The sequence below is a fragment of the Spea bombifrons genome, chromosome 5 (genome assembly GCF_027358695.1).
Source record: "Spea bombifrons isolate aSpeBom1 chromosome 5, aSpeBom1.2.pri, whole genome shotgun sequence".
Lineage (NCBI taxonomy): Eukaryota > Metazoa > Chordata > Amphibia > Anura > Pelobatidae > Spea > Spea bombifrons.
In genome coordinates, this window is record NC_071091.1 from 70,183,675 (window position 1) to 70,209,185 (window position 25,511).

At 37.7% G+C, this 25,511-nt stretch overlaps 1 protein-coding gene across 2 annotated transcripts in view; it reads right to left on the minus strand.

The window, feature by feature from the left end:
- Positions 1-4,486: 4,486 nt before the first annotated feature.
- NFATC1 (nuclear factor of activated T cells 1) overlaps positions 4,487-25,511 on the minus strand; it is a 97,222-nt gene continuing 76,197 nt past the window's right edge. For both annotated transcript variants that reach the window (XM_053466121.1, XM_053466115.1), the window contains exon 10: positions 4,487-6,680. In XM_053466121.1, coding sequence (XP_053322096.1) covers positions 6,678-6,680 — 3 coding nt within the window. In that variant the 3' untranslated portion in view covers positions 4,487-6,677. The remainder of the gene's footprint in view (positions 6,681-25,511) is intronic.

Here is a 25,511-nt window from a genome sequence, read left to right on the forward strand (position 1 = left end):
AGTGTCCAAGAGTTTGACAATTTTATTTAAAAGACAATCAGAGTATTTTACTAGGTGTGAAATATAAAGTCAAGGACATGGATACGTATTTCTTTTTATCAGGTACTGTATATGCTAGACTATATTTATTTTTAGGATACTTCAACCAACTAGGGAGTTTACTTGCTAAGTAGATAAAAAAATTAGGTGGTCACTGGCGGCCCTCCACTATGACACCATGGTGAGCCCATGCTACATAAAAGGAGGTCTTTACTATTGTGTATAAAAGACGCTTTCAGCATATGCTGGAAGTCAGGCCTGAATCCTGCTCGCTCTTGGCACTGGGGCCAGGAGAGTCTGGCTTTCAGGCTAGACAGAAATGGAAGGTTATATGTCTACTCAGTTGCAATTAGCATCTACAAACGATCTCTCTTATTAACGTGCACGCCTTGAGACAGATCTTTGCTGCATGGCTCTTACCCTATTCAGCTTACTTTTCTGCTTTTTTGTCCAGCTATATATAGGGGCCAGCTTTGATTTGCTTTCTGGCCGATGCTGAAACACCAGGGAACAACATGAAAGTATGGCTAAATAATGACAAGTTCTGTCATATTCTGCACCATACCTGGGACTGCTCACAATATGTCAGCATCCATATTGTGGTTAAAGGAACAGTTACCTTTATTTTCATGTCATTGAATGAATTTGTGTACACATTGAAAGCCTCTCTGTGCCTTGCATAGCCTTTCTTCACTTCACTGCTCATACAGTAACCACCCTAGACTATCTCACTGGTTTCTGTGAAAGTTGCCCATACAGGATACCACTGAGCCCTTTGGTGATTCCGGACTTGGCGTTACCTAACTAATGTCAAAAGACAGTCAATGGATAAATAACGTATCTGAAAACATATTAAGGCTGCTCCCTCTGTAGCTCTCCCTCTCTTGCTCCACAAAAAAGGGGACAGGGCTAGCCCAAACCAGCTTTGAAAGAGGGATATTGGAGGAATTAGCTTCCCCTACCTCATTGAGTGTTTCAAGATGACCCTACCCATTTGTTGTTTAATAGTTCATTAGCCTGTTCAGCCAGCTACAGTCCCAATGGCAAAGTGGAGTCCAATTTAGACTTTTCTGAGACTGTATATGGACTAAGGCATTTTTTAGTTGCTGAACAGAACTAATGGCAATAGAAAAAATTATAGCAATACTGTAAGGATAATCTCATCTTAGGTTGCACTGAAAAGATACTAGGAAGGCTGCGCAGACCTCAGTGGTATATATGGATTCAAAGAAAATCTCCAATATCCCCAACTGACTCACTGAAGGCTGCAGCCTACTAGGGAGGCCAATTGCCCAAGTGGGGCATAAACGATAACATGCAGCCGCCTGCCACTACATGGTATTACTGGCTATGGCTGAGTTCCATGTAATGTGGATATAATGTGATGTATGCATACTGTTTGTGTTTATGCTTAATTATTCTTATTATCTTCTTCTTTCCAGGAAGCAAAAGTCTACAATTCTATTCAATCTATTGATAGGTGGTTAAGATATGGAAATGTATACACTAATAGAAGGCTATACTAGACGTTTAGAGATTGAGTTAATTTAACGAAAGGCTTGGGACACTTAATAGGATTTATATGGCTTGCAAAGTATAGCAGATTAAATACCTTCCAGGCAAATCTTTTCTCTCTCTTTCTCTCTCTCGGAGACACCTAAACCTGTGCTAGTGTCACATTTCCATGTTTATCCATACCACATCTAACCTAGACTGCTAAAAATGTACTCTATAAAAAATAAAAGTTCTGGGAGAGGCAGCTGGTTAAAATGATTAAATGAAGCATAGTTTTCGATAACTGCCTAAACAATCAATTAAATCACAAGTTACATAACTTAGCAGGCATGATCTGAATGAATCATATAAGAGCATGTCTGTGAAAGATCCGAATACGTTTCATGTTCTGGAGGGTAAAAGCTATATTCCCATATCCTATTTAATGTTTCTTCTGACCCCTGCAGTTGAAAGAGAATTATCTGACCCTGCCAGGGAAAGTATTGTTTCAGCTTTCCTATACTTCCTTGGGAAGCTGTGCTGATCTGTATTAGCTCTTGTTATCTCTTTATCGACCCATGGCAGAAAAACACCCCGATGAATGCACCAGATCTTTTATCAAACTGACCAAATATAATAAATATTTTTTTTATATTATTTCTTGGTTAACATAACATTTTCTTATCTTGCATTTTTGCAGCACGATAATAAGTATGTCTTGTTGATACTATTTAATAAACATTGTCTGGAACAAGGTGGTTCCTCATGCCATTCAGCTTAGGTTATGAAGGAACGTAGATTTCTCCACGCAGGGTACATGGATGCTGGGGTAGCTCACATCTTATTTTCATGGAATACAGGTAATGAGTTTTTTTTACAGAGAAAAAAAAAGTTTTCAGGGTTAAGCCTTTTCAAATCTGAATTGTTTTGGCTTTTGTGAAGATATTTAGTTCTCATGGAGCTTTCTTATCCTCACAGATGCCAACCGAGTTGGCATCTAATCACCAATAAATGTGAAAAATGTATCATTTACATAGATGATAATGCATAGCATAGTCCAATATAAGCTTGAATGCCTGTAGGCTTTACAGCCTCATAACTCCTAATGTAACTCAGTTTGGGTCAATGTGTGACCAGGCTTCATTCAGAATGTTTGCAACTGAACATACATCTGTAGATCACTAAAGAAAATGTGTTGCCTCCTTTCTCCTGGTGTCTGCAGATGAAATGGGCTTGAATAATTGTATACAGCATGTAGAAAACAGAAACCTGACAGTGTATAGTCAACAGAGTTCAGGAAAGTTTGGCATGTGCATAAAACTATATTACAACCTGTAAGAATCTGACCATTTTTCTAAGATTAAATTATCACTTGCCTGCTAATGCAGCAATCCAAGCATTGCACCAAAGAAGTAGAAGAGGAAGAGCCCTGTAGTTAAAGGTCCTGTTTCACCTACTGCTGAACTTTTGCTGAACAGTTTTGTAACCAAATAGAGCATACGAAACCTAATTTCAAGTAGTGTTGAATGTAGAGGCACACTAAGACAATGTAACGTATGCTACTTGACCCCACAGTAGTAGGGAGACAGCAGCGCTGCAGGTTGCACAGAGAGTGCAAGTTGCAGTGAAGACAGAGGTCAGAACAAGGTACGAGCGAGGGAGAAATGTGTGAGCTGCATGAATAATGGAAGATAGTGTGTGTATGTCTGTGTATGTGTGGTGTTAGAGTGTGTATACATGTGTAATTGTATGGTGAGTATATACTGTTAGCACATGTAAATATATACTGTTAACATGTGTGCACATGCTACAGTATGGTGTTAGAATGTCTATGTTATTGTCAGGGGTGATCCTGTGGTTTGTGGTGCAAGGGAGAGGAGGGAGATAGTTTGTGTATATGTGTGTAAGTGTAGGGTGTGAAAGTGAGTGGTTGTTAGTGCGAGTTTGCATGTCGATGTGTTTTAGTTACAAAGAAATACTGCGCCATTAACCCTAGGCTCACACCTGATTGAATGCTCAAATGCTTTCCTGAAATGATTCTCTAAACAACTAAAATGTAACATCATTTATAGGTTGTTCCTGGGACATTTGTCATGTGACACAAGCAGGTTGTTTTGGGGATGTTACTATAGAAACTGAAAATGCTTATTAAAGGTTTATGTGTTGCTTTTGTGTGACAAAACCTTTTAAAGGAAATACCTCAATTACCTAAAGTTAGTGGACCATTCAATACATTTTTTGTCTAAGTGAAAAGGCAATATTGGCTGTCCTGTTGCCAGTCCTGCCTATGCAGCGTTATTTTCCACTCCACTTGTGGTCTCACATATTACATTTTAGCCTTTACCCTGACAACACAGCCTTTTGTTTTTGGGTTCTTTTTTGGTGTATGGGCTTCCAACTGCCCAGCAGTATAAATCCATCCCTGACTGCAAACTGTTTTAACTTTTTATTATCTATCCCGAGAAAAGATCCACTTTTCCCCTTTATCTTCCTCATCGTTCCCTTTATTTAGTAATTATCAGTAGCAATACAATTTGTTGGAGTTTTACCATAGCAAGTACCCTTTGTGTGCTGAATATGCTGTGCATTCCATACTTTCATGGCTGCTGAACTTGATCAGGCCTAAGAACACCTCTTAGATTGTTGCACTCGGACAGCCACATAATTACACTACTCTTTCCATTCACTTTACTTGTACGGCAGACAATTCACCCAAAATGTGGGGGACAATATAACAAAAAAGCACATTACTACCAGAAAAACTGAATATCCATAGTAAATATAAAAGCGCTGTAAGTGTATCGCAAGCCATGATATCTGAGGCTTCCCTTGGAACAACAATACTGTGTGTCCTTACCTGATTTCTGTATTTGTAGACTGACACTAAACACGATCACCATAAAATAGACAAAAAACATGTACACACAAAGTAGGCACAAAGTTACACATTCCATACTGGCTCCATAATATTGCTTTATTGGATATTGTAGATTAGAGTAGCCAGCAAAAGTTGTCTCTGAGCACAGAATGTACTACTCTGCAATTTACTATACATACATCATGCAAATCCTATAGTGCTATATATATATACTGAGTAAACATCTTTGATTACACATGAAAAATAAAAAGATAGTTATTACAATAGCTAATAGCACTGGTTTTTACAGAAAGCCATACTATCTACTCATTTTTTATCACAGTACTGTGCAAATATTAAATATGGCTTTTTCAAAAAAAAAAATGTAAGACATTATACACAGATTTCTACTTATCCGAGACAATTAGTCTGTAATTCAGGCAGTTTTCCAGAAGAGGGCATTAAGTACTAAGGCACAACAATAGTTATATTTAATTTCCAATTAAACCATGCTAGTTTGGTTACATGAAGTTAAAAAGTCATCACTAGTGATATATAAGCTGCTACTTACAATAGTCAGTGAGCAGAGTCATTCTATCTATGCATCTGAATTCCACTCCAAATTACGTCAACTAAGACGGGCAAATATTACATAGCACTGCTTTGTCAGCCATTGTTTTTGGTAACGTTTCCCAAAGAGAATCAGAGTTATAAGGCTTTTTGTGGAATAGCAATCTCCGAACCAAACAAATATTTACAATCTTATAGTCATTTATGTACATTTTGTTTATGTTTTACTCATTTTGGTGCTTGATTATGCAACTTCTCCTGTCTGTCTAAAGTGCTTGCTTTTTTTTTTTTGTACTACGGTAATCCTTTGTGTGCAGAACAATCGTCTCGATGGATGGAGATAAAAATGACATCGCTAAAAATAAACTCAACATGTATTAACAGAGAAAGAAAAAATGCCTGTATGTTACCATTTTTTTTTAGCATGCTATATTAGTTTTTGAGATTAAAGCCCACCTGTTGGGCATCACTCCTAACATCCTTCTGCTTCCTATTCTTTTCTTCAATAGAAAAATCTCTATTGCAAATACCCTAAAACCTTCTATATAGCGTGCTAAAAATGCAGGCCGTTCATATGCTCTACTGATTAATGCCATGTGACGTGACACCTCCGATTTCAGAATGAGGGGTTTTTAGAAAGTTCAATGGTAATTCAGATGAAAAAAAAATGAACCTCCTGTTGAAATGTATGTTTCCGTACTTGATTGTTGACTATTATTAGACAGCTTTTTTTTTTATATATAAACTTAATTTCCATAAAATTAATAGAAATGAAGGCTGTACACTGTACATTTGCATATAAATCTTATTGTGCATTAATAGTGTACTGGAACTGGGTATCTTGTACAATATGTTATATGTAACGTGTGGGATCCCATGTTGATTAGCTTGATATTGCTCCTAGGTAATCTTGGTTTGAAATCATGCTGTAATAAGCCCGTGTATACATATGAGTAACATACTACTGATTCTGTAAACAAAATATTCGCCACAAGTTTCACAGTCAATTTGTGCTTTTCTCCCACTTTGTTTCCTAACATTGTTTTTGTAAAAAAAAAAAAGACTGGGATTCCTTAATATGTTAGGTACAAATGCAAAAACTGGTGCTTTTTTGAGGCATGGCGATTAAGGCAGTACACTTTGATTTGCAGCATTCAAAGAGCTTAGCAAGATTTACAAGGATATCTATTTTTTTCCCTTTATTTTTTCATAAAACAACATTGCATCCAATTTTCATCGCAAGCTGTGGGTGGCGTTGCTTCGTCGTTTTTTTTTCCTTTTTAATATATATATATATATTTTGCACCTAAAATACTTTTTTGGTAGCAAACAGAAAACATCTTTTAAAACATCCTAATGCCACAAATATGAACATTTAAGGCACTTCCGGCACTCAGCGGTGCCAAAAGGATCAGTCCTGGTTCCAGATCATCTGCTTTTGTCAAGTATTTCAGTTATATTCCATAAAATACACTGTACATTTCTTCTTGGTTTTCTTGAGATGATAATTCAGCTTCTGAAGATCAAGCACTTCTGCTCTATTAGAGGAGTTCAGTTTATGAGGACAGAAGGCCATACGTAGTTCTCGTTTAAGCCATTCATTAGTCGATCTTCATTCTGCTGTGTTTACCGATAATTAACATTCTGTGTAAGGTCCATGATTGTCAGAGCTATGAATGAACGTTGGTGCATGAGAGGTCATTTCTGATTATTTCATTTACTGTAAAAGAAAAAAGAAAGCAGAATATTAGAGTCAAGATTTTCACGTATGCCGTCCAACGCCAAAAAAACAATAGATAATCAAACATACGGTAATTATTGGGCAACAAATGGAAATCAGCGTCACACACACACATCCGCCATATCCCTGACATTAATAAGAATAATTATACAATTGCTAAACTGAAATGAACAATGCATTATGTTAAGTAAACAATTTACATATTTCAAAAAGAAAACTACACGATTAACAGAGCTCATTAATCTTGTTTTTTTAATTATACAATACTAAAAAAAAAAATCCCGGTTACAAGACCTTTTGAGATGTCAAGCTCGGTCATGGTTTATGTGCATTTGACGCCATTTACCCAAATATAGACCCAACAGACTAATGGCGTTTACTCATATGATATTCAATTAGAATGAGATAAGCGAATATTCTAAGAAGGACATTTTGTTTACTTAACATTTGTTAAAAGGTGAATCATTAATGACAATAGAGGGGAAAAAAGGCAAACAAACTCTTCTGAGTCTTTGATAATACATTGCTATATCATATGCATGCTCCTCTTCTTTCGTTGTCGGATTGTCCTGTAGACTGTCAAGCTATACAGTTCCCACACTCTTAATTCCCTGTTAATTTATCAGCTTGTGTTTTTTGGCAGACAGAGAGGAAATGACTGAACCTGGCAAAGGCCATCCAGAGCAAGCTGTACAACGTCCCTTCTGTTTCCACCTCTCTCTCCCCCATCCACCCACTCACTGCCACCACTGCCACCATCGGCACCTGATTAACACACAGATATGCAAAATGTCAATATGCGTAGGTACCTTCATTTGTTATTCTCTGGGACTCGACTCTTTCATGAATTTCCACTTCATGGATGTAACATGAAATGGCTAAAGTTTGTTCTAGGCCGACAGAGATAACGTAGTCAATCGAGATAATTGAAATGTTTCTGAAACAGATGCTCAGGATATGGTAACATCAGCTTCCTAAAAAAACATCAAACGCTGACGGCAAAGGCTACTAGTGTTAAAAATAATAAAAGGTATTGCTTGTAGAAAATCCCTCTGATGATATGAACAGGAGTGCTGCTAGACTTTACCGTTAAGATTACTTGCTTGGTCGGGGCCCTTCTCACCCTTTGTCTCTGTAAATCCTAATTGTTATGTGAAGCTCTACTGGATTTGTTTTTTTACAGTGCTGTGGAATATGATGGCGCTACATAAATAATCGTAATACATTACACATTCTCCATATACATGTAAAAAAACATGTAGTAGGCGTTATGAAATAACAGCTATTAACAGAGACCAGACTACAGAAGAATAGAAGTGGTATGGTGCTGTAATAAAGACATTTGAAATATATTCTTGATTCTATCAGTGGATCTAATGGACTGGCTTTTTCTTAATAAGCATACTGTACTGCCATTTCAGAGAATTGTTTTCTGGTGTTGAAAGGTATTTTCATTCCTTTATAATGAAATGCTTTTGTGTAGCTGACCTATTGCATATGTAAAAATAATAGTTCTTGATATTTTATTTCAAGGGAAACCTCCAGACTGTCCAAAAGCTCCCGGACCTTTTTTCATAGATCCTTATTTTTTTTGTTTCTGCTCTTTCAGTAAGATTTTCCATATGCATAAAGATTAGAGATACATTATGTGTGAACTTGTTATTAATCCATTTTATTTAAATATGTTGGATTTTTATAGCATTTTTGCCTGTGACTGATTGGTGAAACCATACATATGCAATGTGATAACATACCAAGTTATAGAGATGTGTAGGTCTGTGATTTTGGGTTTGTATGAATGCATGCAGTTTCTTCAAGGTTTTCACTAACATTTCTATTTATTCAGCCCTGCTCAATGCCATATACTGCCCCCATTCAAGCCCCTACCCCAATCAGGGCAACTTGTGACATCACATCCTACCTCCTAATAATATTATATGCAAAGGTCAAAACATAGAAACCCATGTTCCAAAAAAACAGCAGTCAAAAATACAACATTTTATCAAAACGAGTTAACATATAAAGAACCAAATGAAGCTTCTCTATTTAAAGCCAAATTAAAAAAGGATGTGCCTGTTTATACTGTATTCCCCTGAGGATGGTATTGTTTGAAGGCCAAAAGAGATCAGAGTTGTTTTTGGCATCATATTTCATTAGATAAATATGGTCCTTTTCATACCCAAACCTCTGGATTATAAAAATAAATTCATTTCAACATAGATATACACATTTTTAGTCGTTCTCAACACATAAACATATATAACTTAAGTGAAACAATATAGTGAATAGATGAAAGGGTAAATATACTCAATTCCAACATTACCCCTGCTGCATTCCCAGGCGTTAAATCAAAATGTATTATGTACAATTAATGGTGCATATTTAATGAATTTAATTAATCAGACATCCGAGATACTGTGCTGGACTGAATGGTGAACAGCCAGGAAATGGCTATGATTTCTATATCTTCATATTATAGTACTTTGTGCCATATTGTCTTCATGCAGTTCATGTAACACCAAGCACCTTTAACTGATAATATTACAGCCTTCAAATTCTCGGCAATTCTCTAAACATATAAGAATGTCCAACCAGGTCTTCTACTAGATACAGAGCTCCACTGGGGATTACTAAGCAGCCCTGGTATTGTAATGCACGGTAAGGCACTGCAGCCATACAGTATGGGGCGCTATAAGCCAACAACCCACCGGGCATTTACCTGGATAAATATAACCATAACATAATTAGCACATTATAGATTGTATAAAAAATAAATAAATGTAATTTTGGTGAGGGTCATCTCTATAGAATGTTTCTAATTTTTTCTCCACTTTTACCTGCTTGCACCAGAATGGCACTTTATACAAAACCGGTGGGCAACCTCCCACTGACCCCTTGAACTATGCTTTGACTACAACATTATGTTACAGATGAATCTGATGTGCCCATGGTAGGTGAGGATTGTAATACATAAACTATAAAAGTATAAAAGTTAGCATGGTCATCCCTGAGCTTTCAACTGCTGACGCACTTAAAAAAGCTCTGAACACATTCTGTGATTAGTAGTACTAGTAATATAGGCTTAGGAAGCTGGCCAAGTTACAGTGTTTGTTAGTTTTTAAGGTAACATAAAACAATATTTACTAAAAGCAGGCAAACCGTAGGTCACCACATGGGTGCAAAGAACTTCTGATTTTGATGTGTTCCATCTCCCAATTTTCCAATATAATCACAAAACCTGAAAACTTTTCACACGATCTCAAAGTCTGTAAAAGTAAGCATGTGAACAGACAAATAGAAGACATAACATCTGCTGGAAATAGAAAGAGGAAGGAAAGGCAAGCAGAAGAAACCAAAAATGGGCTTCCCCATCACTACCCACCAGAGCACCTGAAAGATGTGCTGTAGGGAATACCCCTGTGGGCGATAATGGAAACACTATCCATATGTTTCCCAGCTCCATCTGTTTGACATACAGCTGAATTACAAGACTTTCGTTCTTTCTGTGCAGGGCAGCAATAGGCACTTAAAATGAGCAAAGAACAATGAAAAACTGATGTGTGCAGTGTCAAGATGGTCATGAAACTATGCTAAAATTAGGACACATACAGAGGCATAGAAATAAAAAGCCATACTGACCAATGGACAATCCTAAAATATATTTAACAACGTGTTAGCTTGAACTTGCTAACGGATGAGGTCTTGACGACTGGACGGGGTCCCTGAGAGCTGACACAGACGTAGCACAAGCGTAACATCTCCATACATGGTAGACACACTGCCTGAGTTAGCAGACCTGTTAACGTTAGCATCCGAGCTGCATAATACACGGCCAAGGTCTCGCTACCCTGACACGTTCAAGTTACCTGGAAATCCATAATGCTTATTACCGTATTTATCATTGCTAGAATCATAATACAATTTTCTTGATTTTTATTTAGGGTTTGGTCTTGATCATTTTTTGTTGTTGTTGTTAACTCCTCCGTGTCCCCACAGTAACCAGTAAAGTACTTTTTCCATTTCCATATTTCACCTTTCCACTTATAAAGAAAAAAATAATGTTTAAGTAAGTAGAAAATGTCAGATAACCTGTGACGCTGACTGGCATTGAATGTTAAATTACAGAATGATTCTGTGATGCTGTAAAGAAAGATACCAAACAGGATGTGGCAAACTGTTACACCACATCATACAAGTGTACTCTATAAAACTTTTTTTTCTTCTGCTTTCCTCCCACATGTTTCATTTCTTCGACTTCGAAAATGGAAACAGAGAACAGCAAATCACAGCAATCTTGCTATGTTTTTAATATTGCTCTGATTTCACTAGCAGTATATTACTTTAGTTTTACCAATTTGACTACAATTTTACAAAAATGACAAGTATTAAAATGACCTTAAGCAAGTTGAAAGGGATTTCCATGGCCTAAAAAATGGCCTGCACGTCTAGCACAGGTGGTGCTAAGCTTTCATTGTTGAAGATTTAGGCGCTAGAGACTATGATGTAATACTTAGCTCACTCATAGAGTTGTTCAGTTGAAATATTTCCCGATGCACTATGAAAAACTGACTCTGGCAAGTTTGCCCTGGGAAATGGGCTGGCCCTGCATAATGTAGCATTTAACTTTCAGTAGATTTACTATGCCTGATGATTATCTAACTCAACTTTTCTTGAAGGAGAAGTTGGCTTTATTCACTTACCACGATGTACAGCTTTAGGGAATAAACCCCTTAGTGTCCACAGACTTGCAAAACAGGTCTTTTCTGCCAATCTGGGTAACTAGTTTTAGGGGTACCTGAGTACATAATTAATGAGCCTTTTGGGAGATATAGTTTCTTTTTATCATCCAAACTTCCATAGGTTTCAAGTCCTCTTCAAAAATTAATTTATAAATGAAAACCCATTCTTCTAGTTAAACCCTGTATTATAAAATGTTGAATCGGCGACATTCACTTTTAATAAAAACTGTTTTGTATAAGCCGAAGCAGAAACATTCATACTGTATGTTGAACGTTCTTGTATTGTCAGAAAAGGATGAAGTTTTCTCCAGTCCTAATTTAGATACTCTTAAAACTAGACATCCTCAAGAGCATCCCTTTTCCCAGTTAGCGCACATCTATGATGTGGATGAAGAAAGTCAATTCTATAAGAACATGAACATTTCCCAAAATTCAAGCAATATACCGTATTTAAAGTGACTTTGTAATCTGAAAAGAAATGTAAGCTATGTTTACGGTTTAGCGGCTCCTTACGTAGGTTGCTTAATTTTGTAAAGGGTAATGCACCCAGGAAAACTATTTCTCAAGACTAAGAGGTCTCTACTTCCTCTTCTTCTGTGATATATATGTAGCAACCACAATTGTACCAGTTCTGCTTTGATGTATACCTTGCGTCCTCCATTTTTTTTTTTTATAAAAGTTGGTTGAGATTCTCAATGTTTGTAATGTGGACAATTTGTCCAAAAAGCTGATTTATGTTTTAAACGGAAGGTGGCGTACAGCGATGGCTTCACAGGAGGGTGTTCCATGGAGTATTAGTTAAGGTGTTGTTAGTTGTGCTGTAAACGGTTGTTATTAATATTAAACAGCTCACAACACGAGTTTAAGTAACCTGTCTCATGCACTGTATGTGAAAAGGAAGTGAGAAGTGGATGCATCATATTGTTTTTCCTTTGTAGTTACAAAAATAGACACTGTCTTCAAGTAACATGCTCGTGTTCTATATTTAGTCTATTGTGCCAACCACAATTATCAGGTATCTGATATTTATGAGCTGATTATTGTTTCATATTCTTGCCCACTGCTTTCCTGTGCTTGCAATGCTTCTGGGCAACCTACGCGTCTCCAGCTGCTGTTGGAGAACAACTCCCAATACCCTCGTCCATCTGCAATCATTGAAGTTGTAAAAAGTTGTTGGCTCTTCGAAATTAAATTGTAATATTGCTTGTAAAACAAAAAAAAACTACAAAGTAAGTTGACAACCTAAACGTGCTCCTTTGTTTCTAGATGCATGTGGATGTTCCTGAAGCCAGTGGGGCGGCCGAGGGGGTTCAGTAGAGGCAGGCAATAGTGGGGATATAGCTTTGCCTGAATGGATATAAAGTGTGCAAAACCAGAGTAGACAGGTCTAAATGCCACTAACCTCCCATGAAAGTATGGGCTCTCCAAGATGCCTGGTTATCGCCCTTGATACTTAAAACATCCAATGCAGATCTGGTACAGCAACGGGTGCACCAATTTTAGCAGCTTGGTGTCCTCAGACACCTGCTTCATTGAGATGTGGGGAAAGATGTAATTCCCACCCGGGTAGCTATATTTGGGCCATAAAACTGATAATGGCCCCCTTCGGAGCAGTCTAGAGAGCAGTTGACCTGCCTCTCCTTACCAGCCCCATCCCTGCAATCATTGTCGGCCAGTTCTTCTCTAATTAAAATAGCATTGAATAAAATAAATACAAAAATATTGATTATTGGATAAACCGTGCCCTTTGTCTCCCTGCCATACCACAAAGTGGAAAAAATGCTGTCCTCTTATTTTAAATATCTAATGGAAATGTGTTCTGTAAGCCACCTAACAACACAATGATTAAAGAGTTTTACTATTATAATATCTACCTGAACATGGAACATTACTAAATAGACCCTTTGCCGGAAGGCTGAGCAACATATAAGAAGATAATGTGTTAATCACTCTTCTTTCATTCACGGGGTTAAAGATGAGGTAAACCATTTCAACACGTGAGCTTAAATAATATGAGAAAGTTGTGAAGTCATGGAAAATATTGTGTAACGCATTCTTGCAAGAGTTCAACCTTCTATTTTTTGTTGTCGTTACCTTAGGTGCATTGGATTTATTTAAAGGTTGCACGATTTGGATCTGTCTAATTACAATAATCTATCGCCGCCGGCAATGCTGTTTTTGGAAAGGTGGATAAGTTAGCTGACAACAAGTAGCGAGGTATAATAAAACCTGATCCCTCCCTTCTGCATGTGGTTTTGGCAACGATGACTAGTATTGTCAGACGTGACTGTCAAACAATTAGGCAAAAAACATTTTCCTACCTCCAGCACCCATTCTGTTTCTGGGGAGGGTGTAAATGAATATAATGCAAAGGACTCCTAGAAGCAAAAATATAACGAAGCCAAAAAAGGATTCTCCGTGGAACGTGACGAGGGGCCATACGAGTGGGAGACAGTAAACTGACAGGGAAAACCTAATAACAAATGGCTTAAAACCTCATAGTCTCCTGGCACATGACTGGTGTGTTTACCTTATACATTCACTATCCGACACAAGACTGGGAGGGAACATATTCCATTTCTATTAATACCTTGGCTGTTTCTTTTTACGCCTCCACTACGCTCTTTTGATGGTTTCCAGCTTTTCCTGTGCTTATTCTCAGACTTCGGGGAGAATAAATAACACGTGACTTTTTAAAAATTCTGCACATGTTAAAATGTAACGGCGAGATTAAAACATTTCTATTACGTAAAAGCGAAGGGCATTGCTAAGTAACTTAGTGCAAGCAGTTTATATTCGGTTGCAGGTGTCTGGAAATTAACATAGTTTAGTACAGTTAAAGCATGTGCAACCACGTGTCTAAATTTAGAAAATACATTGATTTGAATGATTATTCTGCGTAAAGTTACAGGGCACTGTTCAGACTCCCAATGTCTTTTGCCATTCAACCTTTTTATTCCCAAAGACATTATATGGTTACTCCAATCTGCAGGATTGTGCATTCTTTTTCATTTTCTGAGGAGAATGTATTAAGATTTGTACCAAGCTTAGCCATACTAACATTCAAACCGCGCTGAATCACTCTACAGCTCCTCTGGGGTGTTGCTTAATGGCTAGTCCAACTTGGTTGCCCCATCAGGTACCTAACTTTGGTCAACTCATCAGTGCTGTGAACAGTGGCATAACACACAATCCTGGGGCCCCTGCAAGCTGTGATCAGGGCACCCCCCCATGTATGTATCATGTTTGGATGTCAATGGATGTAAATATTATGGAGCCAGTGGTATGTTAACAAACACACTAGGTATGCTCAGGAATGGAAAAGATAAATACAGACATCATTAGTGCTCACTTCTTCTCCAAGAAGCCTTGGGGGATCCCCAAGACCAGAGGTTTGTGTTAGGCCTGCAACCATCTTAGAGGGTATATTAAGTAACTGAATGTGCTTAGTCAAGTATAGGTTTAGTCTCCCTTTGGTTGAATTAACTAAAATGTGAGTTGGAAAAAAATATCTCACCGCAATATGCAGTTTGATGGACTAGCTGTTAGAAAGAAAGATTCTGGGATCCCAATGAGTGTTTAAGAGCTTCAGCAACTTTCTTAATTTATGTTGCTAATGCGAGTACGTCGAACTTTTGTTCCGTGTAGTTAATGCAACAAGATGAACTTTGAAATCACAGTTTAATCAACAACAAAGTACACTACTTGAGTTAGTAGCCAAAAAAACTAATAGATCCCAGTAACACAAACACACATGGAAGCATACATGCATTATTAAGGCTTATCTTTGCCAATGATTAGAAAGTCAGGAATATCCTTCAATAACAGTGCAGTTTAACCCTTTGTAAACAAATCAATGTATGAAGATTGTCATACAGAGGTTTGTTGTGATTCACATGAGAAATAAGCAGCGATGTAGACATGAAAACTATACCCTACAATGCAACAAGTGCTTCATTTGGCACATCTGGCACCATGCAATCTGTTTATTCTCAATGTTTCATTTAACTTGCCACAGGCTATGTACCATGTTGTGCCTAGCATTTTTTTAAATCACATGGGAATGAATTGTATGTTATGGCTCATGAATGGAAAATGCTGCCTCAAGTTTCTTACAAGTTGCCACTTTTAAAAACACCCTTTATGCTTCTTTCATATTCATGACTTCTCCCCGTCATCAGAATTCAATGTTACCTGAATGTTTTTTTTTAGGCAAAAATAATATTCTGTATTTGTCAGTCTTTATTAGGTCTAAGGATATTGCTTTGACCACACAAAGGTCATTCTGTTACTTATAATCATGAAATACTGGAGATTAGTTAAATTGAATTGGGAAGCTCATGAATTAATTTGATTTGACTGTAAGCAATATTACTCTACTCTATTATTGAAAATGGTCATAAGAGAGTACTAAATGAGAATGTAAATCGGAAGTCGTTTTAATGTGTATAGATACATGCATGAATGAAGACCAAAATGGTTTGGCCACTTTATCGGCCAAGTGTCCTGATTATGGGCAGACAATTTCTGAATCAGATGCCCCTTTTTTTTTTCATTGGAACTCATTTTTGTTGTGTATGGGTGTTGAACCATGTATGTTTCCTTTTCTTTTCAAATACATTACCAATGCATTTTAAGGAGAGAGTCTAAATAAACACAAGTAATACAGTCATGGGAATGCCAGGATAAATTACCCTACTACAGACTCCTTTAAACTTCAGTTAGGTGGAAATGCAGATATAATTTAACTTATAGTGATAACTGAACAAGAGTCCTTTATAACAATCCAAGGAACTTGACAGGGCCAACAACATTCCTGAAAATTGGTTAAAACTGCATAGAGGCACAATACATTTTTCAATCAACAATGTGCCAGTGTCAATTAAATCATCAATTTGTTACAAAACTCTAAAAATGAAATGTGATCACCCTAACACCACCTGGCTCTGTCTAAATATATTCCTCCTTTCTGTATGCGTCCCACAAATACCACACATACCTAAATATTATTCTGTGTATATATATAAATATATATATATATATATATATATTGTCCTCTTGCACTGTCAGTTTTGGGTGTTTTTGCTAGAATTCCAGTCTGGTTCCCTAGCTCCCTGTTAAGTCTCGTAACAAAATACGCATCACCCATCGTGACAAGGCAAGACCATAACATTCTTATCCAGCGTTTCATAACCGCTTTCCCCATTTTTTTTTCAACTATGAGAGGTCACAAGTTAAATTTGCAGTAGTAGGTCAGATGTATTTGAGCAGCTGGGAGACATCTGTAGCAAAAGCATGGGATTCTCGGCTAATGAACAACAGTGCACTGACTTTCCTGTGACTATTAAGGGTCTAATCTGGCTGGTATTCTCTGCGAAGAAGCTGGCAAATTGTTGGCAACCGTTGACAGATTGACATAGACGTGAAAGTAAACAGATAATGCTAAGCCACAATTGTTAGTCACAAGCAGGGTCGGCAACTGACACTCCCAGCTACCACTCTCTTCAGCCTCAGACACCCTGTGAGTCAGGGGCTTTTCTGTCCCAGACAACTGTTTAAATTGGGCGCCTTTAAATAAAATAATGTGTACTTGGCACTGCTAAGGGCTCCTGCAGCTTGTGTCTCAAAGCAGCTGCCTGGTTTGGCTTTGTGGACGGGCCCCGGCAGAGGCGTGCAAGTTGCACAACTCTCCAATAAACTAATCCGACAACACATATTTGCAGCTTCTATTTATATCTTGCTACTAATTTCTTTTCGTAAATCTAATTTATGTAACTATTGATCCTCTTGCTATGATGACATTTTAACACTGACTCTCTCAAAGGGAAAGACAACACGGAGTACATTTGGTTCTGATTTTGCTTCTTAGACTCTTTAAACTATAGGTATGTATAGGTATGTATAGGTCTGCATTCATTGGGGCATATCTGCCAATGATAAGGATCAGCTTAAAAAAAACAGCGAAACTTCAACAAAAATCCAAAGAACAGCCCAAGACTGGGGTCCTGTGAATTCCCAGCTCTGCCAGCTTTCTATTATCATTATTCAACATCCTAAACTTTGTAGTAGAGGATGAGGTTGTAGGCAGGGGCGTTCATAGTGCTTGACAAGTCAGGCAGCTGCCTGATGGAGGAACAGTCACCCCACAAAATGCCCCCAAAACGTAGAAATCTGTCTGGCGCCAGCATTATTACGAGAAAACATTACTGGCACACTTAAGCTATATTGGTCTTCCACTGGCACTTTTTATTTCTGTAATGCTTTTAAAGCACATTGCTGTAGCACACAAAATATGATTTTTTTTATACTATAGTGAAAACAAATCTATTAACAACGTCGTTGTTTGAGGATCTGGAGCTTCAAAAGAGAATAGATGATATCAAAACAATCTATAGGGGACTGCTCCTTTATGGCGGTGTATCCTTTCTATATTACATGCATTGACTATAAGAAAGGGAAAGTTTCATGTTGTTCCACATGAGTTCTTACTGTACCAGGTGTAGAACAGGTAATCCAAAATTAAACTTTAAAGAAAATAGTGCGTATATAGGCCCTATGAAAAAGTTCCTAACGATACAATACAAATAAATGTATACAATACAAAAAGTAGGTATTACATTGTGGATCAGGAATGTATATTGGACTGTAATATGAGGCTGGAAAATGGAAAGTTGGGTAATTAGAGGTCTGTAGACGAGAGAACAGGTGGTAAGTCTAAGACAGTAATTATCACCCTTCTCTCTGAAATGTTCCCCAATATTATCTTTCACCTGTAAAAATAACCCATATTTTTTATGTATTTATTCTAAAAGCTATTATTATTATTTAATTTAAACAAAGTGTACCCGACACCAATGAAAACACCCTCTAGAGAAGGTGTACATGTGGACTATGCTGTGTATCTGCTGGTCAGTGCTTGGTCAATGCAGTAGGACAACTATTTCTGATGCATTCATGCAGGAAGCTATGGTGACGCCTGGGACCAAGGCAAGGGCTCTCCTTAGCAACATCTACCAGCTTATTGAAGACGCGTTAAATAGGCGGTACCCAGGGACAAAATTGTTCTGGATTATGATGCCTTGTTCACCCACAGACACATCTGACATCCTGTGGTGATATGTTCAGATTGGTCATGTGTCGTTTCCTACCTCCCCCACATTAAAAATTTTAGCGACATTAGATTCAGAGACATAAAAAATGTGTTGTCATCTATAGAGCTTTGAAACAAAGTCTTTCAGAGCTTTTTGCATAAAATTCTATATTTTGTTGAAACATATTATTGTGATATTGTGATCGAATTTGCTCTTTTTTTATCTTCTGAATTCATCAAGAGGAGCAGCCTTATCTCGTTTCAAACTACGAGAGGATTGGATGACCTCCTAAACATCACAATGCATTGGTATTGTATATTGTGACCTATGCACTCAGATGAACCAGGGATATATATATATTAGCCATATAGTACAAAAACACAGACGGATAGAATTTGAAAGCGGATAAGGACCATTTGGCCCATCTAGTCTGCCCATTTTGCTGATGTAAGACGCAGACCTTAATACAATTTGGTGCCAACTCCTAACGTGTTTTTGTTTTGTTTTTTAACCAAAGATGACTCTGAGTTGCTTCATTGGAAACTGATTGTCGTACTTAAGTTTAAGTATTTATCCGTTGCCCTATATACATGATGTTTAGAACTGCAAAGAATTTTAGTTAAAATTTTAAATATATATATATTTAAACAAGTTTATATTTAGGATTAGGAAAGTATAACTTTATAAGTAGATTGGTGGAATTGTCCATGATTTAGGCAGATGAACTGGTTTTCATACTATCATGTGTCCATAAAGAGGGAAGGGAAGGCAGGGTGTCACATTTTTATACATAAATATTTCATATAATGCACACAATTCTTCATTTTTAATAAGAATAATCACACACTGTATCTTCAGGATCTTCAGATTCATCCAGCAATAAAAAGGTTAATGACTACACTGTGCTTTCTGGACACGTAAAAAAAAGGACTGGGAGACACCGTTTCCTCCCAGTTGATTTTAGCTCTCCATCTGACACATCATTTAATACAACCAAGCCTTTTTTTATTTTCCGCCGTCAGCCAAAAGGAAATAACTTTTTCTGTGCTGGGAGTCTGGGGTTCCTAAGGAACTATCTCAGCTCCTTAAAGATAATTGAAACCCTTACGCTCTGCTCCTATTCTGAATTTTATTGCTTTGTCAACATGAGATTAATTTGTTTGAAAGTTTGGGTTTTTAAACCGGAATGATATACGGTAGTATGCAGTTTTCTGGCAATAGCTACTGTTGATTAAAAAAACTATATAGACAGAGGGGGATATGTTGGATATAAAGGTAGTTGAGAGCCCGATGCTATAAAGCAAAGAACCCATTTAAAAGAGGCAAATAATACGGCTTCCCCCATCCCAGAAGGCTGTAAGGAACGCTTGCTATTGACATCTGTCGCTATAGGATACATTCACCAGCTCTGACAAATCTCATCTGGAGACCGTAATTAAAATGAAAACATCTTAAAATGTAATTTCTCTCTCTTAAACAGTTACAGATGTTAACTAGATCGCTATAGTGCAAAAGGCTTCTGGGTGTGTTTCTTTTACTATACGGATGGAGTGAATCATATTCATGCGTACACAGAACGGTTTACTGAGAAGACAATTACATCTGTGTGTGTGTATGTGTATATATATATATATACACTGTATATATATATATATACACTGTGTATATATATATATATATATATATATATATATATATTTACATATACAGTGTATATGTAGATATAGGTATATACACACTGTATATATATATATATATATATATATATATATATATACTTACACATACAGTCACAGGCTACTTGATTATTAGAAAACCCTTTTGCCATTATGTTACACGGTTAACTTTTCTTGTTTTCCATAATATATATATATGTATCATTTAAAGTAACTCTGAACACAGTCTCAGGAGAGTAGATTCATACCTAGGTGGATCTTTAAACCATATATATAAAATTATCTTTTGTTTGTATAGCACCAACAATTGATGCAGTGCTTCTTACAATAGATATATTCAAGGGAAATGACAAAACTAGAATTTACAAATTAAGAGAGCACTTCTTGCAAGATTACACTCTAGCATGCACGGATCCGGGAGGCTGCGAGGCCAAGTCCAACACATACCTCCCAATATTTCTAGTTTCAAGAAGAGGCGGGGACAAGCTGACGTAAGGTAAGTAAGTTGCGTGTGTGTCAGTGTATCTAGTTGTGTTAGCATCTGGATGTATGTGTTAGTGTGAATGTCTGGGTACGTTAATGTGAGTGTATGGTTGTGTTAGTGTTGAATGTCTAGTGGTGTTAGCGTGCGTCACTGGATGTGTGTTTTAGTATAAGCTTCAGAGTATGTTAGTATGTATGTTTGGGTGTGTGTGAGTACATGTGTGTTGAGTGTCTGGTTGTGTGAGTGTCTCTTTGCGTATGCGTTAGTGTGTCTGGTTGTGTTAGCGTGAATGTCCGGTTGTGTTAGTGTTTGAATATGTGTGTTAGTATGAGTGTCGGGGGTTGGCATTACTATGTGTTAGTGTTGTGTGTCTGGATGTGTGAGTTACTGTGAGTATCTAGATGTGTGTGTAAGTGTTACTGTGAGGGCCCCAGCGGAGGCCAGGCTCTAGATCCGCATCTCCACTATAGAGTATATATGTGTGTGTTTACATTTATTTATACATGTTTGTAGTTTTGCGTGTGCATCTGCTCCTACACCTCCCCAGAACACGTAAATTAGAGTACAATATTACAACATCAAACTATTGCAAATTGTAAATACAAAACTATGCCATTACGTAACCTAGCCTCTGTATTGCGATCACTGTCCCTTATAAATCTGCTTGCGGAATTGAACATAATTTGGCAGTATTAGCTTGTCTCAGTCTCCAAGAATTAAACCGAATAATAAAACCAAAAAAACTGCAGCCCAAATATGTATAACACTAATAATAAAAAAAAATCACTCGAAGTGCTTTGGATTCCAACATGCATTATACAAAGGGGTTTTCTCAGCTGGCTAAAAGGCTGAACAAGCGCAAGTTTCCCCACTGCACACGTGTCAGTTCCACCTCTGTAGTGCAAGTGAAGTGGAACTTTTTCAGTGAGCCAAGCACTCCGAGCTTTACCGAGACATATCATATAACTCCGGAGTACCATACAGAAGGTGATGGCTTAATGCTCCATCCTGACATCCCCACGCCAGACAGATATGTCTACAAGACCCCCCCCCCTTCCTTTAGCAAGTGGCTTTGATTGGAACCAGAGCTTTGGTAGATCAGGAGAAACGTTCTACTTTTTTTTTGTATTATTTCTGTTATTTATTTTTCTATCCACTCACCATTTTCCGGTGCCTACTTCCTGCCATATCTAAAAAAAACAGCAGCTGTATGGCTCTGATAGAGAGGAGTCCCAGGGTAATGACTTTTTTTTTTACAAATGAGGTGGAAAACTACAAATGCGTTTGGGAAAGCAGAATAGGACACTTTAAAGGGGGCGATAACGCGGGCACAACATCAGATCTTCACAACTGAAGCGATAACTCCAATGCCCCCATGATGTCTGCAAACAACAAAACAATCCACAGCGATAGAGACGTGACAATGATAGCTTAAAGTGCATGCAAGGATAATGAGACTTTCTGCGTACAGGTCCTATTGTATTTCATATCAAGTCCAGATTAGAGAAAGTCCCATGGTACAAGATAAAAGAAACACATTTTTCAGGCATGTTACAAAAAAACATTTTCATCCCAGTCCTAGGCCGCTGTTAATTCTGCAAATATTAACCCACACAATGTTAAAACTCCTGGAGATACTTAGCGTGGCCCTTCGGTAAACATAGAGCAGTTGTGAAATGTGTCTTATCACACACATGTAAAATTATTAATGTCACTTTATTAGGACCAGCTTGACAGCTGTACCAAAAGTAAAACATTAACTGAAAAAAAACCTGTTTGGGTTTTGCTTGAATTGTTCTCTGCTTTGTGGGTATAGATGTGCTTACTGGGGGCTTTGCACCAGAATATTTTGTTAAATATATAAAAATCGAACCCCCCGAATCTAATTTGCTCGCACACTGTGACATCCAATACATTTTAAACAGCAGTGCAAAGTTTTCAAAGGTGAAGAAGCTGATTCACAATTCCCCTGTAACCTCTCTTGTCAGCTCTCCATTTAGTGAATAAACCCTAACAACTCAGCAGGAAGGAAGGCAGCCGTGATGTGAACGTCTGGGTGCACTGACCTGGGTCAGGCTCGGCATGCCAAATTTAACCAATTTTATTTTATTCTGTAGTGCAGCCTGGAAATAATAAAGGATTAAATATTTTAGGACATGCTGTGCTGTCTTAACGGAAGCTGGACAGCTGTTGCTAGATACCTGTGGATGATGGCAACTTTAATCCACCAATAACTGGTAGGACACAGTTGCACTTGTTCTTCTTTAATGTGCACTTGTCACTGAAAAATGACACGGCATCACAGTGTAGTGAATTTCAACCTATGCATTGTGCTTCCAGATGTATTGATGAAATGCTATCTTACCTTAATGATTTTAGCATTAATCTCTAATCTCTTGCCAGCGCAGAGATAAAAAAATATGGCCTCTGGACAGACCATTTACCCATACACTATATGGACACCTGACATAGACATTAATATGAAGTTGGTTCCCCTTTTGCAGCTATAACAGTTTCCTCTTCAAAGGCTTTCCACAAGATTTTGGAGTGTTTCTGTTGGCATTTTTTGCCCATTCATCCAGTAGGGCATTTGTGAGGTCAGCCACTGATGTTGGACAAGAATGCCTGGCTCGCAATCTCCATTCCAGTTCATCACAAAGGTGTTAGATGGGGTTGAGATCAGGGCTCTGTGCGGCCACTCAAGTTCTTCCACAACAAATCCAACCTACTCATCCAACCATGGATCTTGCTTTGTACACCACTATATGGATAAAAGTGTTGGCATACCTCATAATTATTGAAATCAGGGTTTGGGCTAGGCCTAGTGCAGGAAAACGCTTTGAACTTTGTGGGAACAGGAAGGGCCCTTTTCTATTCCAGCACGACTGTGCCCCAGTAGACAGAGCAAGGTCCATAAAGGGCTGGCAACGGAAATAGGTGAGGTCTATCCAATACAGCCACTTCGCAAAGCTCAGATGCAGAACATTGCAAGGTGGCCATATGGGAGCTGCACAGACTTAAAATGATTTTACCACTCCTTGTGCCAGTCAGGTTAGATCTAAAAATCCCCTAAATAGCCAATGATCCGGTCTACCTGCAAAAGTGGGACAATGGAGCAGCTATGCAGGAAAGTGATTGGGACTGTCCTGTGAAAGCCATGACTGCTGAGAGGTATGTCTCTGCCCTACGCTAGTCCTAGACAGTTATGAAGAAATCAGAAAAGTGTCTATTACATGAGGTTTTGTTTTGTTACGCAATATCAGATTTGTCTTTTTGCTGCCACATTGCCAAATATAATGCTTTATTTATTGAGATGTTGTAAGGGTTGTGCTCATTTCCAGACATTACAAACCCAATGCCTTGCAGATGATGTGATGTTGTGCTCAGCAGGACCTCGTGATTTCATTTCCCATATTTGCTAAACGTATCTAAATATATTAAAAAAAACAGTAGATAACATGTTACTGGGGGCATCACCTTCACTTTAGCTACAGATGGAAACATTTAAAAAAGTATATTGGAAATAGTATTGTTTGGCTTACTCAAATGTACCAGATGTGTGGTGTCTTGTGACATATAACCCGCTAGGTTGTCTACCTACAAGACACATTTGAAGGAGATACATTGAATATAAATGGTGACTTTAATGCATATGATAGCCAAGTGTGACCTTTAAATTACCCTTTTTGGCATTCCAGTGGGAAGAGGGATTTATCAGAATTTTATTTAATTAATTTGTTTTTACTTTGCTGCATTTAAGTGCATTTACATTTGGTGAACCTGCTTGGAGCATCAAACTGTTTGAGCATGTGTTTTTTTTTCTCCTTAATGCTATATGAGCCAGTAAATAGACGTCCTCGAAGAATCCCAGCACTTAAAATACTATACACAATATATTTAACATGTTGTTTTTCTTTTCATCTTATATAAATAGTATCAATTAATAATTAGCTCAGTTATTTTGAAGTTGGAGGTTGATCACATGAAATGTTACAACTTCCTTCTTAGGTGGATAGTAGGATTCCAATGGAATCTTCACATAGGGATCACATAAAATTAAGCCAAATTAAAGACATTAATGGCAGATGCGATAGCTGGGAAATCTAAGTTCGAACAATTTATAAACAAAATATTAAAAATAAATACAATGAGTAGATGGTTTCCAGTGCTGGATACTAATATGGATTTTGTGAGAGTTCCTCTTTATTGGGAAAGAATGACACCCTAGTAAATTGACACCCTTCTCTTAACCCCTTAAGGACAACGGGTGGTCCCTAAACCCATTGAAAACAATGCATTTTGAGCCCGTACATGTACGGGCTTTGTCATTAAGGGGTTAAAAGAATATCAAAACTACAGGATTAAAATGCATTCTTCATAAGCGCATCTTTGAATGGATTGACTAGCTCACCTTGTACTCAAAATGTTAAATACAACTTAAATCTAAATGTTGGCGTTCTACAATCTGTGATTTTTTTCTTTTTCTTAACACGGGCTTTAAGCACAAGTGAGGCTCATTGGCATGTCGTATTCAGAGCAAGTTATCCGCCTGCAGATGTGGGATCTCACATGGCCACCTGCCCCTGTCGATTAAGTTGCACAGGCCAATCTCTTTTGCGAGCCTCCGGAGAGCTGTGGAGCATGAGGGCCACAGGTTAAACGGGGAGAGGCAATCATGATATCTTGGCGGTCTGATTTCTTTTAATGCTCCCTGCCTTTAAACCCATTAAAGATCTGACCCTAATGAATTATTCTTGCTGTTTATTATTTATTTTTTCAAGCCATCAAATCTAAAACTGCATCTCGAATGTTAACGACTC